We start from the raw sequence: 14,690 nt of genomic DNA on the forward strand, positions 1-14,690 counted from the left end.
GTCCCTCAGTACTCAGAGTCTGTACCAGCACTTTATGGCCACATCTTTTCACTAAGAAAGTATACTCCTAGTAGAGGTTCACATTTAGAACATCTGCAAGTGTTTTGGCTCGATTTCCTTTTAACACTTTTGGAAGTGAATAATATCCCTGTGTATGAGGAGGAGTCTGGTATAGAACTAATGGATTCATTAATGCCATACTGTTTGGTAATTCGATAGTTGGAGAGCTAAAGCTATTCAACAAAATTAAATTGTGTACAAGGCTGGAATCACTGTGATATAAATAACCATAGTGTTTACTTCAATGCCGGGAATTTATGTGGATGGAAAAGCAGAAGTTTCCCTGGATTAGATGGGCTGTTTTCGCAACATGTGACAGTATCAAGTACCTTTTCAACATGCTTTCTTAGAAATTAAAGATTTTCCTAAAAATTCTTTTTACCATACCTGCTCCTGAACTGATAAATTTCCTCAATCATTAAGAATTTAATACTACATACCCTCAATTCCTCTTCATTTTCTCTTTATTAAGGCTTCTTTGCACTGTAAGTCTGCATGACTGCACTTTTCCTCTTCAAAACCAAACTGCTTTTTAATTTCTATTCCAAAGTCTTTTTAGACCTTGAGAAAATATCATTCCTTTTTGTCTTGCATACTGTACATAAAAGAGCACAAATCCTAAGTCTTAACTTATTAAGGTTGAATCATGTAAAGGTTGGGTTTTTTTCCTACCCTTCTTTTATTAACAGGTAAAAAGGTTGGGTTTTTTCCCTACCCTTCTTTTATTAACAGGTAAACTAAGCTATTTAATGGTAACACAGTTCTATTGATTAGAATTGACGTCACAGAAATGTTACTAATCCCTGTTAAAAGAAACATTTTCTGTCAGGTAGGATTCCAAAAGAACCCAAATCTATTGAAATCAGTCAAAAAGTATTTATCAATAACCCAATCACCACTTCATACCTACTAGGATGATCCTAATTTAAAAAACAAGTATTGGGGAAGATATGGAGAAATTGGAATCCCATATACGTTACTGGGGGGAATTTCAAATGGTGCAGCTACTATGGAAAGGTTTGGAAGTTGCTCAAAAAGTGGAAGATAGGGGCGCCTGGGTGGCGCAGTCGGTTAAGCGTCCGACTTCAGCCAGGTCACGATCTCGCGGTCCGTGAGTTCGAGCCCCGCGTCGGGCTCTGGGCTGATGGCTTGGAGCCTGGAGCCTGTTTCCGATTCTGTGTCTCCCTCTCTCTCTGCCCCTCCCCCGTTCATGCTCTGTCTCTCTCTGTCCCAAGAATAAATAAACGTTGAAAAAAAAAAATTAAAAAAAAAAAAAAGTGGAAGATAAAATTACCATATGAGTCAGCAATTTTACTCCTAGGTATATAGCTAATATAACTGAAAAGAGAGACTCAAACAGATACTTGTACACCAATGTTCACTGAAGCGTTCATTATTCACAAGAGCAAAAGGGTGGAAATAACCTAAGCATACATCGACAGATGAATGGATAAATAAAAGATGGTAGACCCATATAACAATATATCAGCCAAAAATGGAACGATGCTCTGACATAGGCTACAACATGGATGAATTTTGAAAACATTACACTAAGTGAAAGAAGCCAAACACAAAAAGGACAAATATCCAGAAAAGGCTAGAGACCGAAAATAAACTAGAGGTTAACCAGTGGCTAGAAGGAAAAATTGGGAAGTGCTGATTAACAGTTACACAGTTTGGGATGATGAAAAAGTTTTGCAAAGAGACATCGGTGATAGCTGCACAACACGGTGAATGTAATTATACGCCACTGAATTGTGCACTTAAAAAAATCACTAAGATGGCAAAATTTTAAGTATAATTTTAAGAATGACATCAAAACTCATTGACTTGCACAATTTTTAAGCGTGTTTTTAATAGTTAATTATTTTTGAGGAAGAGCGCAAACAGGGGAAGGGCAGAGAGACAGAGGATCCGAAACAGGCTCTGAGCTGACAGCAGAGAGCCCAATGCAGGGCTTCAACTCAGGAACTGCGAGATGATGGCCTGAGCCTAAATCAGATGCTTGACCCACTGAGCCACCCAGGTGCCTCGCTGAACTGTACACTTTAAATGGATTGTATGTTATGTGAGTTATATCTCAATAAACTTAAGAATCCAATAGACTTGGGGGGTACAATGATAATTAGAGATATTTTACATCAACTAGTATAATTGAGAGAACGCCAATTATCGTGTTTATCTAGGCAATGTTTAGTTGTGAAGGCAAACTGTAGTGATGTACAGTTTGACTGCATCAGACTTCTCTAATTCTGATATAATAATTTACAATAGAGTCTATAATAAAACCTAGCCCAGTAACAACTATATAAAATTAGGGGAAGAGGTATTTCAAACAAAATGGCACATATACTCCAGAGGTTCACACACAACCTGTCAAGGTACGGCTGACCCTTGAACAACATGGGTTTGAACTCTGTGGGCCTATTTACATGGAAAAAAAAATCTTTTTTTAATAAATACAGTACTGTAAATGTATTTTCCTAACATTTCTTTTCTCTAGTTTACTTTATTGTAAAAATACAATATACAATACATATAATACAATATACAATACATATAACATACAATATGTGTTAACTGACTATATTATCAATAAAGCTTCTGATCAAAAGTAGAATATTAAGTTTTGAGGGAGTCAAAAGTTATTTATGTGTTTTTGTTTTTTACTGAAGGGGTGGTCAGCCCCTGATCCCTGTGATGTTCAAGGGTCAACTGTACTTTAGATGAGTGATTCCCAAACACCAGAGTAAGACAATGCCTGTTATGGAAACTTACACAAGCAAGGACCACAACAAGCCTGTCGATCTGAAGTGTTAACTACAAATCACTCTTATTTATTAAAACAAGATTTCAGCGAGGCAACAGTGGCAATATTGGGGTCTTCACAGTTGGTAGGAAGCCAGGATGGCTTATTCTCACCTCTGTTCAGGGTCCTTACCCTTATACCTGCTCTATTTCCTAAGTTTCTTTTTAAAACTTGCACAAATTTTTACTAAACCAGGGTAACTCTCAATATTACTCACCATATTTGATTTACATTTCAAAATTATAAACAAATCCTAAAGATTACTAGACACTTTGGTTTATCAGCAACCCCTTCCATCAGCATGAAAAACAGTAAACTGCCAGTATGGAAATTACAAACGTGTATAAAGGGTGAAGGGTAGGTCAGATATTTTGCTGTCAGGTTAAAGAATGGATGGGGTTTCTAATCATGTGGATTAATGGAACCATAGATAACCTGAAGGGAAGTCTGGGTTTGGGTTATTTTTAGCTTAAGTTGGGAGTTTTTGCTATAAAAACAAAATACACTGTATTTACTTTAGAAGATTTGAATAACCTCCTGATAAAAGTTCAATGTTACCACTTAATTCAATGTGAACATGTTTTTCCGTAAAATTATCAAAATGACTTAATCCAAAAATGGAAGAAAGCACATTTAAAAATCAGTCATTTGGGAAAAGACTGATTATTAATACTAATAACCAGACAGTAACCATGACTGAGAAAGACAACAAGAGAAGTGTGGAGAAGTGGTCCATAACACTGTGAACTATTCTATATAGAGAGACTTATTACTGGACTGAGGCTTTAGTTTTTCAATTGTAGAATAAGACAAAACATTACAACGTGGAACTTTTCCCCAAAGGAATGTGAGGAAAAGCTTGTGAGAGAAGCCTGGACAAATGACATGAGAGGAGAAAATTTTCTAATAGCTAGGAGTACCGTATGTTTTAAATTCACCTATTAGAAAAGATGACCCTGAAAACAGAATATGTGGGATCATAGAGAGAATGTGTCAGCTTCAATGATTAAGTACATTGTCCTGAACGGGCCCATTTCCTCTGTAAAGAAATCCTGCTCCATTGTCACATAACACCAAACTTTATCATGACCATTTGTCCCAGACAATATGCATTAAATAGTCTGTCACTGCCACCAGGAAAAACAGCAACATTCCATGGACGAAGCAAGCATCAAGATGTTGTACAAAGGAGACAGGATTAAGATGCAAAAGGCTTACTTCTAGTTGTAGTTTTAATATGCTTCCTGACTGAGCCATCCATCCTTTCCAGGTCTCCATTCCCAGAACTGTAACAACAGGATGGTTTCTAAGGTACAAAGACCTCTCATGCTTTATATATAAAAATTAAAATGTCAAGAAAGAAATCAACCAAGAGCTCAATAAATGCCCTGCACTCCTAAGTCAGCCTCTGAGCAGAAGCAAGCTCAGGTTCAATAATCCACAGGTAAATATTAAGAGTTACCCTTAGGTCCATAGAATAGAATAGAAGTTGAACTGTTTCACTTGGAGTGTTTCCCAAGTTACCGTGAGATAACTTTGTCAGATGAGAGAAGTCCACTTTATATAAAAGCCTAGTGTTCTTCAGACAGTAAAGCCATGGAAAACCCATTCTGTAAACAAGCTTCAACTGCTGTTAACTTCCTTTATAGGAACAACAACAAAGAACATGGTGGCAAGAATGAAAGAACACCACCATCTAAACAGAATCAGTTTTGATATGCTTAAAATTTGTTTATATTGAGAAAATTCTGGCTATATCTATGTAATGGTAAAATCAAAACAATTTTTACATTTTAGTGTGTACTACTGGTATGCAATAAATAACTGGTTTACATTTTGTTCTGTGGAAGACAAACAGGGTGTGGAACCAGTTTTTCTCACCAGAAGGTTACTTTATCCAAATCCAGGAAAATCCTGAGCTCCTGAGAGCTCCTGGATTCCAAAGATGTTCCAGAACAACAAGCAAACCATTTCATCTGAGAGTGTGTACATTTTTTCCAAAGGTTAAAAACCTTTCAAGATCATGTCACAATGACACCATTATGATGACTAAACAGACCCCCTGGAGGCCCTCTGCGTCTCCAGGACACCAGGTCTCCCCTCCAGCCTTCCTCAGTATGGTCCGCCTTAGCACCCAAGTGCTCAAAGGAGCAGCTGGGAGGGGCACCTGCAGGTTCCATAGCAACACAAAGGTCTATACCATCACACTCAGACTGCAACAGTCTAGGGGCCACTTGCCTTTTAAGAAGTACCCTAAATCCTTTTGGCCACTTTCATCAATCTTATTCACAGCCAGTTAGGCCAACTGCCTGAAGCAGGATGGATCCAGAATTCTCACTACAACTCTTAACCTCAGGATCAGCCCTCAGCATCTGGAACTCAAATGCTGCTTCCTTTCACCTTCTCTCAGCTTGGTTCCTCTTAAGTCGTTTTGTTTCCTGGCATACTAAAGGGGGAAAATATTTGCTAAAATAAAGCTGGCAAGTCTCAAAACATATGTAGACAAGAAGCCTACAAACCAAACACAGGTATCTCTACTCAGTTACAGCTGACAGCCATTTATTATAGCACAATGTCTTTGGGGAAAACCAGGATAATAAAGACTATAACCTTAAAATGAAAAGAAAAAAAAAAAAAGCCACATACCTAAAATGTAAGTCTCATGAGATGAGGAAAGCCAAGATTTTGATCTACTCTTGGGTTAGCCTTAGCCTTTGAGAATATAACAATGGCCAAACTAAACTGCACATGACCATGGGGACTGATTGGGCCGAATTAAAATAAGGCATTGTCAGGTATTTTGAACATTACAGTAAAAGCTGGAGAAGAGCAGGGCATTGTTTAATAGTTTGCACATGTGACCACAATTCAAGGAAAAATCTTTTTTTTTTTTTTTTAATTTTTTGATGTTTACTTTTGAGAGAGGAGAGAGAGACAGAGCGTGAGCAAGGGAGGGGCAGAGAAGGAGACACAGAATCCAAAGCAGTCTCCAGGCTCCGAACTGTCACCACAGAGCCTGACGTGGGGCTCAAACCCATGAACTGTGAGATCATGACCTGAGCCGAAGTCCAATGCTCAACCGACTAAGCCACCCAGGCACCCCAGGAAAAATCTCTTTAGACAGCTAATTGATGAATCCCTCCCTATCAGATTGAGCAGTCATATTCCATCCATGTGATTTCCTGTCCAAAGAGGTTGTATTACCTCCCCCCACCTCACAAGGAAACACCAATGATTACATCATCACTACTTACATTCAAAGCATTCTTTGCAGCTTCTGCTTCTGAGCGACTGTCAAAACTGACAAAACCTACGGGCTGAGGAAAGAAAAAAATATGAAGAAAAAACAAATCAGGTGATATATATTTTTCTGGGTCAAAGGTGATGTCAAACTGAAGAGCTAAGATAAAGAAATGACCACAGGCAATGGGTAGAAGAAATAAGAAAGCCAGTTCAAAAGAATCATGACGCAGTGGCTTAGCCAAATTTCTAACATGAATCAAAAGGGATTGTGAGAGTGGTTCTTCAAGGGCACAGCTGGGGATTTAGAGAATCATAAAAAAAAAAAAAAAAAATCTAGAAGGGGTTGGAAGGTGAGCAGCAGTGAACAAGAGAATAGAGGAAAACTTGGGTCAAGAGGCTCTACTTTCCTAAATCAAATTCACTGTACCTCAGTTTCTTCATCTTTTAAAATGGAAAGAGAACCGAATCACCTTTTGGTACACTGTAAGTGCAAGGAATACAATGACACAATGATAAAAGCCCTGTACTCTCACTGCATGATCAAATTTACAAAATGCATTTCCATGGCAAATCCCAAGGGATACCTTAAAAAAGTTTAACTAGCTGGGTAAACCAAATTGTTCCAACTGAATAGAGAGGAGTGATAATCCCTTTGGACTTCTAGTCCAGAAAGATGCTTGCAACACAGCTTACTTATAATGAATCAGAGAATATCTTATTGAGAGATGAAAAGTGACTCTGAGAGGTGAGCATGCTAAGGTATTCAGCATTTTGGGGGCGGGGGAAGCATATAGTTAAAAATCTTCAAGAAGCTTCTAGAAGCTATCAGGGTCATGGATTGCCACCCTCCATTCTGCACCTTTTGTGCTCCACTCTAGACTTGGGGACTATGCCTGATTTTAGCAGTTTGAAACACAAGAAAGACAGCATGAGTCCTCATCAACAGATATTTATACACTGCGAAATTTTGTCTGTTATATGTTTTTTTTTTTAAAGGAAGAATTGGGAATAAAAGTGGGTTTGGATAATTTGTTTTGAATATACAGACCAATCCCAATATAACCATGCTGGAGGCATTACGTTTGCTTTCCTCAGGGACAGCCTCAGACATCCTAGCTGGAGACAATGGAATTATGAATCATTTTCCTGTGCTAATTCCTAACCAATCTCACCCTTAATTTTAAGTCAACAACAAAACTCAAATCCTAATGAGAATTAAAAAAAGAGAATGCTCAGCCCCAGTAACATTCCTGAAGAAAGTCAATTCAAATTTATTATAGAATTGGATCATTTATATGCAAGTTTGAAATTCTTACCTGCTTAGATGTGAGCTTTATAAGAGAACCCTCGTAGCCCTGAAAATTAAGAAGAACCAAATTTAGACCAAAAAAGATAAGAAAAAAAAAAACAATTTAAAAAAAAAAAAAAAGTTTTTTTGAGTGAGCGAGTAAGGGAGGGGCAGTCAGAGAAGGAGAAAGAATCCTTCAAAGTAGGCTCCATGCTGTTGGCACAGAGCCCAAAGCAGGGCCCAAACTCCCAAACCATGAATGAGATCATGACCTGAGCAGAAATCAAGAGTTGGAGGCTTAACTACTGACCCACACAGGCACCCCCCAAAAAACAATTTTAATAGCATCTTGCTCAAGTAAAAATGAGTCCTTTGACTCCTGACCATCTAATTCTTCTTACAAACGCCTCTCTGAGAAAGCAAATTTTACACACGCATGCACACACACATCTACCTATGCTTCCACATTTAAGGCCTAAAACAAATCAGATCCTGAAATTTATGCACGTATCTATGTTTCCTATCCTTTTTTTTTTCAATGAAATTATATAATAGTAGGAAGATGGGTTCCTGTCAACAGGTCTTTTTCATTTTACAGAACTAAGAGTGAAGGGAGTAAATTCAGTAAGATAGGAAGTATGTGATGACTTGGTCATGTGTTTGCTATAAAATAACATGAAAACATTACGAATGTACTAGGTAGAACTACTTATGCAAAATTTCAAAACTGCCAGGAAAAGTTTAGCAGGTAGTGATGCTAAATTCTGTTGAGTTATTTTGCTTACTTATTGAAGCAGCCAGTTTTCATGCTGGTATTCCGACTGGAACATGCAAAAACTCCCTGTTGGCTTTTTACTGCAGCTCATCCTCAAGGAGGATAGAAACCCTCCCTTTTCACTCCCTCGCTTCGCCCCTCCTGGCTCCTCAGGATAAGGATAACAAAGTGTGTTTATTTCTGAAAATAATCAATGGCTGGTGGCTTGTACTGATGGATGACACAAGGGGGAAAAAAACACCACTTGACATGATTGACCACCACACATATCAGTGCCAAGACAGATTTGCAGACTAGGGTCAGCCTCCAGGGACTTTAATTAAAAGAGGGTTGTTGGGAATGTACCAGGGTCCTGACTCTAGCGTTGGGGTTTCTGGGCAGGATGTTGGGATTGATTCTTCCTCGTATCTTCCCAACAGAGAACTATGTTACCAATTAGCTACTGTAAACATTTTACCTCAAAGGCCTTGAGCTCTTCTGGCCAGAGAGGTCATGATTCACAGTCCTGCCTCTTCCTCTTTCAAGGTGCACTGTCTCTGAAAAACTTGGAGGCTTAAACACTCTGGAGGCCTCAGAGGCAAAGGACAAATGGATATTTCACTCAAGTACAACACCACGGGTAGCGATATATTGTGCTCCCAAGTCACAAACAGAAAAGCAGTATCACAGACTAGTTCAGAACATGGATGGCAGAGGCAAATTGCTTGTGTTTGAATCTTAGCCCTGCCATTTGTTATGTGTGAACTGGAGTAAAATTTATTCAGTTATACAAGTTTCACTTTCCTCATTTGAAAAACTGAGGCCAACCCACCTGAATTGAGTGTGGTGAGATTTCAATGGGGGTAATTCATGTAAGAAGCTTGCTGGCTAAATCTCTCTATACACACAAAAACCTAAGATGATCAAATCAATTAAAAAGTCCTCATCCTACAAAAGGGACAGACAGTAGAAATGGCAACCCTGCAAAAGATGTTCAGGAAATCCTATGAAGTTGACACTCTCCTCACACCATCATCTTTTCTCCCCCACTTCCTCTCAGCTAAGCATGATTAACCCTTCTGTTTCCCTCTTTACTGTCATCATTGTTACAGTAAGGGGATGGCTATCAGAATCGAGGCAGGTCTATTAATACATGGTGCCTTCCTAGCACATAAGCTAGATTCTTACCTTTGTTGGTTTTTAGCTGGCTGCCCCTTCAACCTTCTTTCTTCCTTTCCTACCCAGATGTTTTCAGCTGTTACATCCTACTCTCTCCTCCCTGAGAAGCTGAATTCTGTCCCTTAATCTGTCTTGCCTCTGTGGCTGGGGTCATGCTTCAACAGGATGGATGTTTCATCATTAATCAAGATGGCCCACCACCTAATCCTAAATGTGCTCCTGGACAGGCACTGCTGCTAACATGTCCTCACTGACCAGCTCAGACACAAGCCCTGAATTTCTCACGACTTCTACATGCTCTCCTTGAGGGCCTAGGCCTCCAGCCCACAACGTACCCGGCCCCATCTTTCTCTTATCCTCCACACAGGTTAGCCTTCAAGGTTTCTCCTTGGTGGTCCAATTACCTGTTACGTTCTCAATTCTATCAACGTTAAATAACTATCTCTAAAGTGATTTTATTGTGATAGTCCCAATGGACAGGCAACTGTGTTAAGCATTTCGTGATGTCCCAGCACACCAAGTAATTCTTTAAAATTCTGTTTTACTTTGTATGAGATTTAGGACATTCTTCTCACAGAAAAAGTAATGGTGGTTATGTTCTTTGCCTAAAAATACTTAGTTTAAAAGTACACTTAACTTACGTATCTAAAGAACAATATTAACAACAGTATTCCAACTAATAAACCTTGTAGGAATAGGGCTTGACTTATATTACTGCACTGGCAATATAAATAACAGTAATTGATGGTATTTTCAGTAGTCTGCACTCACAAGAATACTCTCAATTGGCAGACGATAAACAGGGAGGACACGAAGCCTGCTCTACATGCCAAAGAGTCAGATGCATGTCCACATTAGTAAAAGAGACTTTTCTAGATTAGCTGTTGGGGAGGACAAAAGGCAATTTCAGCCGTTCCTAAGACCATACACTGGAACTGAGTGATTAAATCTTCTTTACTGACCAACCCTGTAAGAAGGTCACTTTACAAGATGCTTTCTCAAACGTATCATTTCTTTCTGCAGAAACCCCCATGAAGCTTATACACATACTTTTTGTCGCTTTTTATAATTTCTCAAAGAGAAAAGGTACCTTAAATGGTCTGAAAAGCAGATAGAGCTCCCGAGGTTTGATATCCAGAGGGAGACCACTGACAAATAGGGTCCGGACCTGGAAAATAAACAGAAGTGATCAAGACAGTGAACAATCCAGAGAACAGCTATCACTTGTAATCTCAAAAATACATTCCTTCATATACTTCACGAGTCCTACCCAGTTCGTATTTTTTCCATAACCCAACTAACATTCTAACATTAAGATGCCAATAAGCAACTCCTGAATATTTCTATGGAATTACTCAGAGTGAATTACCTCTGGCTGATTTAAGTTTACAAACTTATTTCTCCTTTCCCAATTAGCCACTACCTGGTTCTAACACTATGAAGGGAAGAGAAGGTCTACAGAGTTAAAATATGAGCTTAAGAAAAACAGAAGTCATGAGAACAGCAAATCTACCACTTGTCTGCTCTATATCAAATGACTGCAAAACATGGTTCCAAAATAAAAATCGGAACAATTTTTGGTTTTTCCTGTTTGTCCTTGCCTCTCCCTCGTCGGCATTAACAATTAATTTTAATAAATGTAAAAAGTTTGTTGACTATTTAACACATCTAAATAGTAGCCAAAATGCATAACTCTCCATCTGCTCAGTTCCAAAACAGCAGGGAAGACTTCACTGACCTATACCCCATGAGGCCTAAGGCACAAATTATGTGATTAATTTCTACTACAATACAGAACACTGACGACACACTTTCATTTGGGAGGATCAGAAAAAACATGTTAGCGTTTGACTGGGAACTTAATGAATAGGTAGAATATTATCACACAGATACAAAGTGTAAGAGGAAACGGGCAAGACTCAGAGGCAGAGAAAATACTAATAACCAAGGCAATGAAGAGGGTGATGGCACAGTATATTCTGGGAGAAGGGTGAGCCAAAACTGAACAGGTATCTGAAGAGCAAACCACAGGGGGCATCAAAAGTCAATGCCTCAGGAATCTGGTGTTCACTGAATAAGCAAGGAGAAATCACTGAATTATCATCGCCATGTTTTCTTTCTACTTATTTTAGTGTTTTGTGTGCCTTCAGTCAAGTTTTGTACACCTTCCCACACACAATGAGATATAATGAACATGTAACATTGCGGAAGTTTAAGACGTACAACGTAATGGTTCAATATACTTATATACTGGTAATCACCACCACAGCGTTAACTACTGCGTCACATAAGCAACCATTTCTTTTTTTTGTGGTGAAAACATTTAAGATCTATTCTGACTTTCCAGTATAAGGAATACAGTATTGTTAGCTATAATCACAGTGCTGAGCATTAGATACCCATAACTTCTACAACTTCTAGCTGGAAATTTGTAATCTCTGGCCAACATCTTGTCTCCCCCATCTTGATCCCCTGGTAACCACCATTCTACTCTATTTCTAGAAAATCTGACTCCACCCCCACATATTCTATTCTTCTCTACTCAGGCTGATACAATTTGATGAAGTTCGGCATTAGAAATCATGTTGCTACCTTAAGAAAAATTCAATGCCGTATTGTTAACCATCTATAAATCTAGATTTTTCCTCAGTGCAAAACTGGGAGATTTCCTAGAACCCTAACACTTTCTATTGATTCTGGTTGTGAAGAAGCACAAAGCAGGCAAGACCCTTTATTGACCCAGAAGACAGTAAAATGTCATGCCATTTGCAGGCAGGTGTGTAATCAACACTATGATGATGTAAACAGCCTCGGAATCATGAGGGCCTTATTTTTATTCATTCATATTTTAGATAACTTTATTGTGCTATAATGGATATACAGTTGACCCACGAATACAGGTTTGAACTAACTGGTCTACTTACAGGCACATTTTTCCCCCCAATACAGTTTAGTACCGTAAATGTATTTTCTCTTCCCTATGATTTTCTTAATAACTTTTCTCAGCTTATTTTATTGTAAGAATACAGCATACAAAATACATAACATACAAACTATGTGTTTATGTTACTGGTAAAACTCCTAGTCAATAGTAGACTATTAGGAGAGTTAAGTAATAAGGGAGACAGAGGTTACATGTGGATTTTGACTGTGCAGACGATCGGTGCTCCTAATCCCCACAGGGATCAAGGGCCAATTACATAATAAACTGTACATTTTATTTACAATTTGATAAACATTAAAAAAAAAACAACTGAGAGAGCGTGCGTGCACATTCATGACCAGGGGAGGGGCAGAGGGGGAGAGAGAATCCCAAGCAGGCTCCATGCTGTCAGTGCAAAGCCCAAAGCAGGGCTCAATCCCACCAGCCGTGAGATCATGACCTGAGCCAAGATCAAGAGTCAGATACTTGACCAACTGAGCCACCCAGGCACCCCTACAATTTGGTAAGTTTCCACATATTATAACCTATGAAACCAGCACAACAATCAAGATAATTAACATATCCATCACCTAAGTTTCCTGCTACCCTGTCCTACCATCCACATCCCCAGGCAATCACTGATCTGTGCCTTCTGTCACTAGGATTATGGATGGTGCAATGGTTTCTACAAATGGAGCCATAAAGTATGTATTCTTTTTGGCTGGCTTTTTAACTTCAGCATAACTATTCTGAGATTCATCCACTGTTGATTAATAGCCTATTCCTTTTCATTATTGAGTAGTATTCGGTTGTATGGATACACCACAGTTCATTTATCCATTCAACTGATGGGACATTTGGGTTATTTCTAGTTTTTGCTTTTACAAATAAAATGGCTTTGGAGATGAACATGCATTGATTTGTACAAGTCTTTGTATGGATATATGTTTTCTTTCTTCTTGGTTAATTACCTAGGAGTGGAAGAGCTGAATGATATGGTAGGTATAAGGCTTAATTTTTAAAAAACTGCCCTTCAATTCCTTCTTTTATGGCCCATAACATGATAAATGCTGTGTACTTAAAAACAAATGTGTATTCCATTGCTCTTGGATAGTACTGTTTTACAAATGCTGATTAGATTCAATTTACCTTTTGCCTTCTCCCGTCTCCCTCAACTTTGCCAGAGATAGACTCCTTTTTCCAGGAACTTTGTTTTACCAAAGCTAAGGCCAAATTACTGACAACTGCCAAAGACACAGATGATGAGGGAATCCTGTATCCAGTATGCCCTCCCTGCCATCAACAATGTTCTTCCCACAGTCCAAGCAAGTAAACACCATCTGTCCCTGGCTGCTCTAGCCAGGACACTCTGGAAGAGAGGGAATCCCAGCTCCCATTCACTCAAATTTTGCTGAGTACCCATTATGTCTGACATTATGCCAGGTACTGACTGGATTACAGATTTCCAAGGAAATAATGTAATAAGCAGATTCTATGGTTTAAACACTGGAGTGCCATTTGTCCATTTAGCTATGTGACAGATATTAATTAAAATTTAGGGAGTTAACTTAGAAAATAAACTACCATTTATAGTATTGTTCTAAAGAAAAATACAAACTTACAAGTCAAACAATTTACCAGCAAAATAGAAATCTGGGGGTTATCAAAATATTACTTGATATAAATCAAGGTTCAGGGGCACGTAGGAGGCCCAGTTGGGTATGTGTCTGACTTTGGCTCAGGTCATGATCTCACCGGTTCCTGAGTTCGAGCCCTGTGACAGGCTCTGTGCTGACAGCTTGGAGCCTGGAGCCTACTTCAGATTCTGTGTCTCCCTCTCTCTCTCTCTCTCTCTCTGCAACTCCCCGGCTCACACCCTGTCTCTCAAAAAATGAATAAAAACGTTAAAAAAATTTTTTTAAATAAAGGTTCATTTACATCAAAATGCAATATTATGCAATAAAAATTATGTCCAAGAAAAAGAATGTTCAAGGAAAAAGTACAAATAGTTTGATTTTATTCTGTAAAACAGCCTACACACATGTATTGAGAGGTATAACATGCGTTTGTAGGACATATACACAAAAATGGGTATATTTATATGGTTTAGCCCTGAGTGGTGGAAGAAGTGATTTTAATGTTTATTAGCTTATTTATACTTTTTTTTTATGATATGCATGTACTAGATAACTTTATTTTGTGAAGAATTGCCTAGATTTTTTTTATTGTTTTCTTTAGGAAACTATAAACAATGTCAGTATTTACATCAATAAAAATTTTTAAGTTTACAGAGGAAGCTTTTAATGTAAACATTTCAGAATTAGAAGTGACGCTGATTTTAGTATCTCAAAGTGTTATACATGAAAAAAAATTGAACTCCCATTAGCCCTAAGCTTGCCACGCACTCACAGATGACAAGAGGCTCAAAGCAGTA

General features: G+C 38.4%; 1 protein-coding gene across 4 annotated transcripts in view; it reads right to left on the reverse strand.

The window, feature by feature from the left end:
* RBPMS (RNA binding protein, mRNA processing factor) overlaps positions 1–14,690 on the reverse strand; it is a 178,464-nt gene that overhangs the window by 89,479 nt on the left and 74,295 nt on the right. For all 4 annotated transcript variants that reach the window (XR_006964313.1, XM_047091265.1, XM_047091263.1 and 1 more), the window contains exons 2-4: positions 10,424–10,501; positions 7,429–7,467; positions 6,124–6,186 (exon numbers count right to left, since the gene is read on the reverse strand). Coding sequence is in view for 3 of the 4 variants with exons in the window: in XM_047091265.1 (XP_046947221.1) it covers positions 6,124–6,186; positions 7,429–7,467; positions 10,424–10,501 (180 nt within the window). In the remaining variant the exon portion in view is untranslated. The remainder of the gene's footprint in view (positions 1–6,123; positions 6,187–7,428; positions 7,468–10,423; positions 10,502–14,690) is intronic.

The sequence above is a fragment of the Lynx rufus genome, unplaced genomic scaffold, assembly GCF_022079265.1.
Source record: "Lynx rufus isolate CCGP_SWC_20201006 ecotype Redwood Valley unplaced genomic scaffold, mLynRuf1.p SCAF_3, whole genome shotgun sequence".
Lineage (NCBI taxonomy): Eukaryota > Metazoa > Chordata > Mammalia > Carnivora > Felidae > Lynx > Lynx rufus.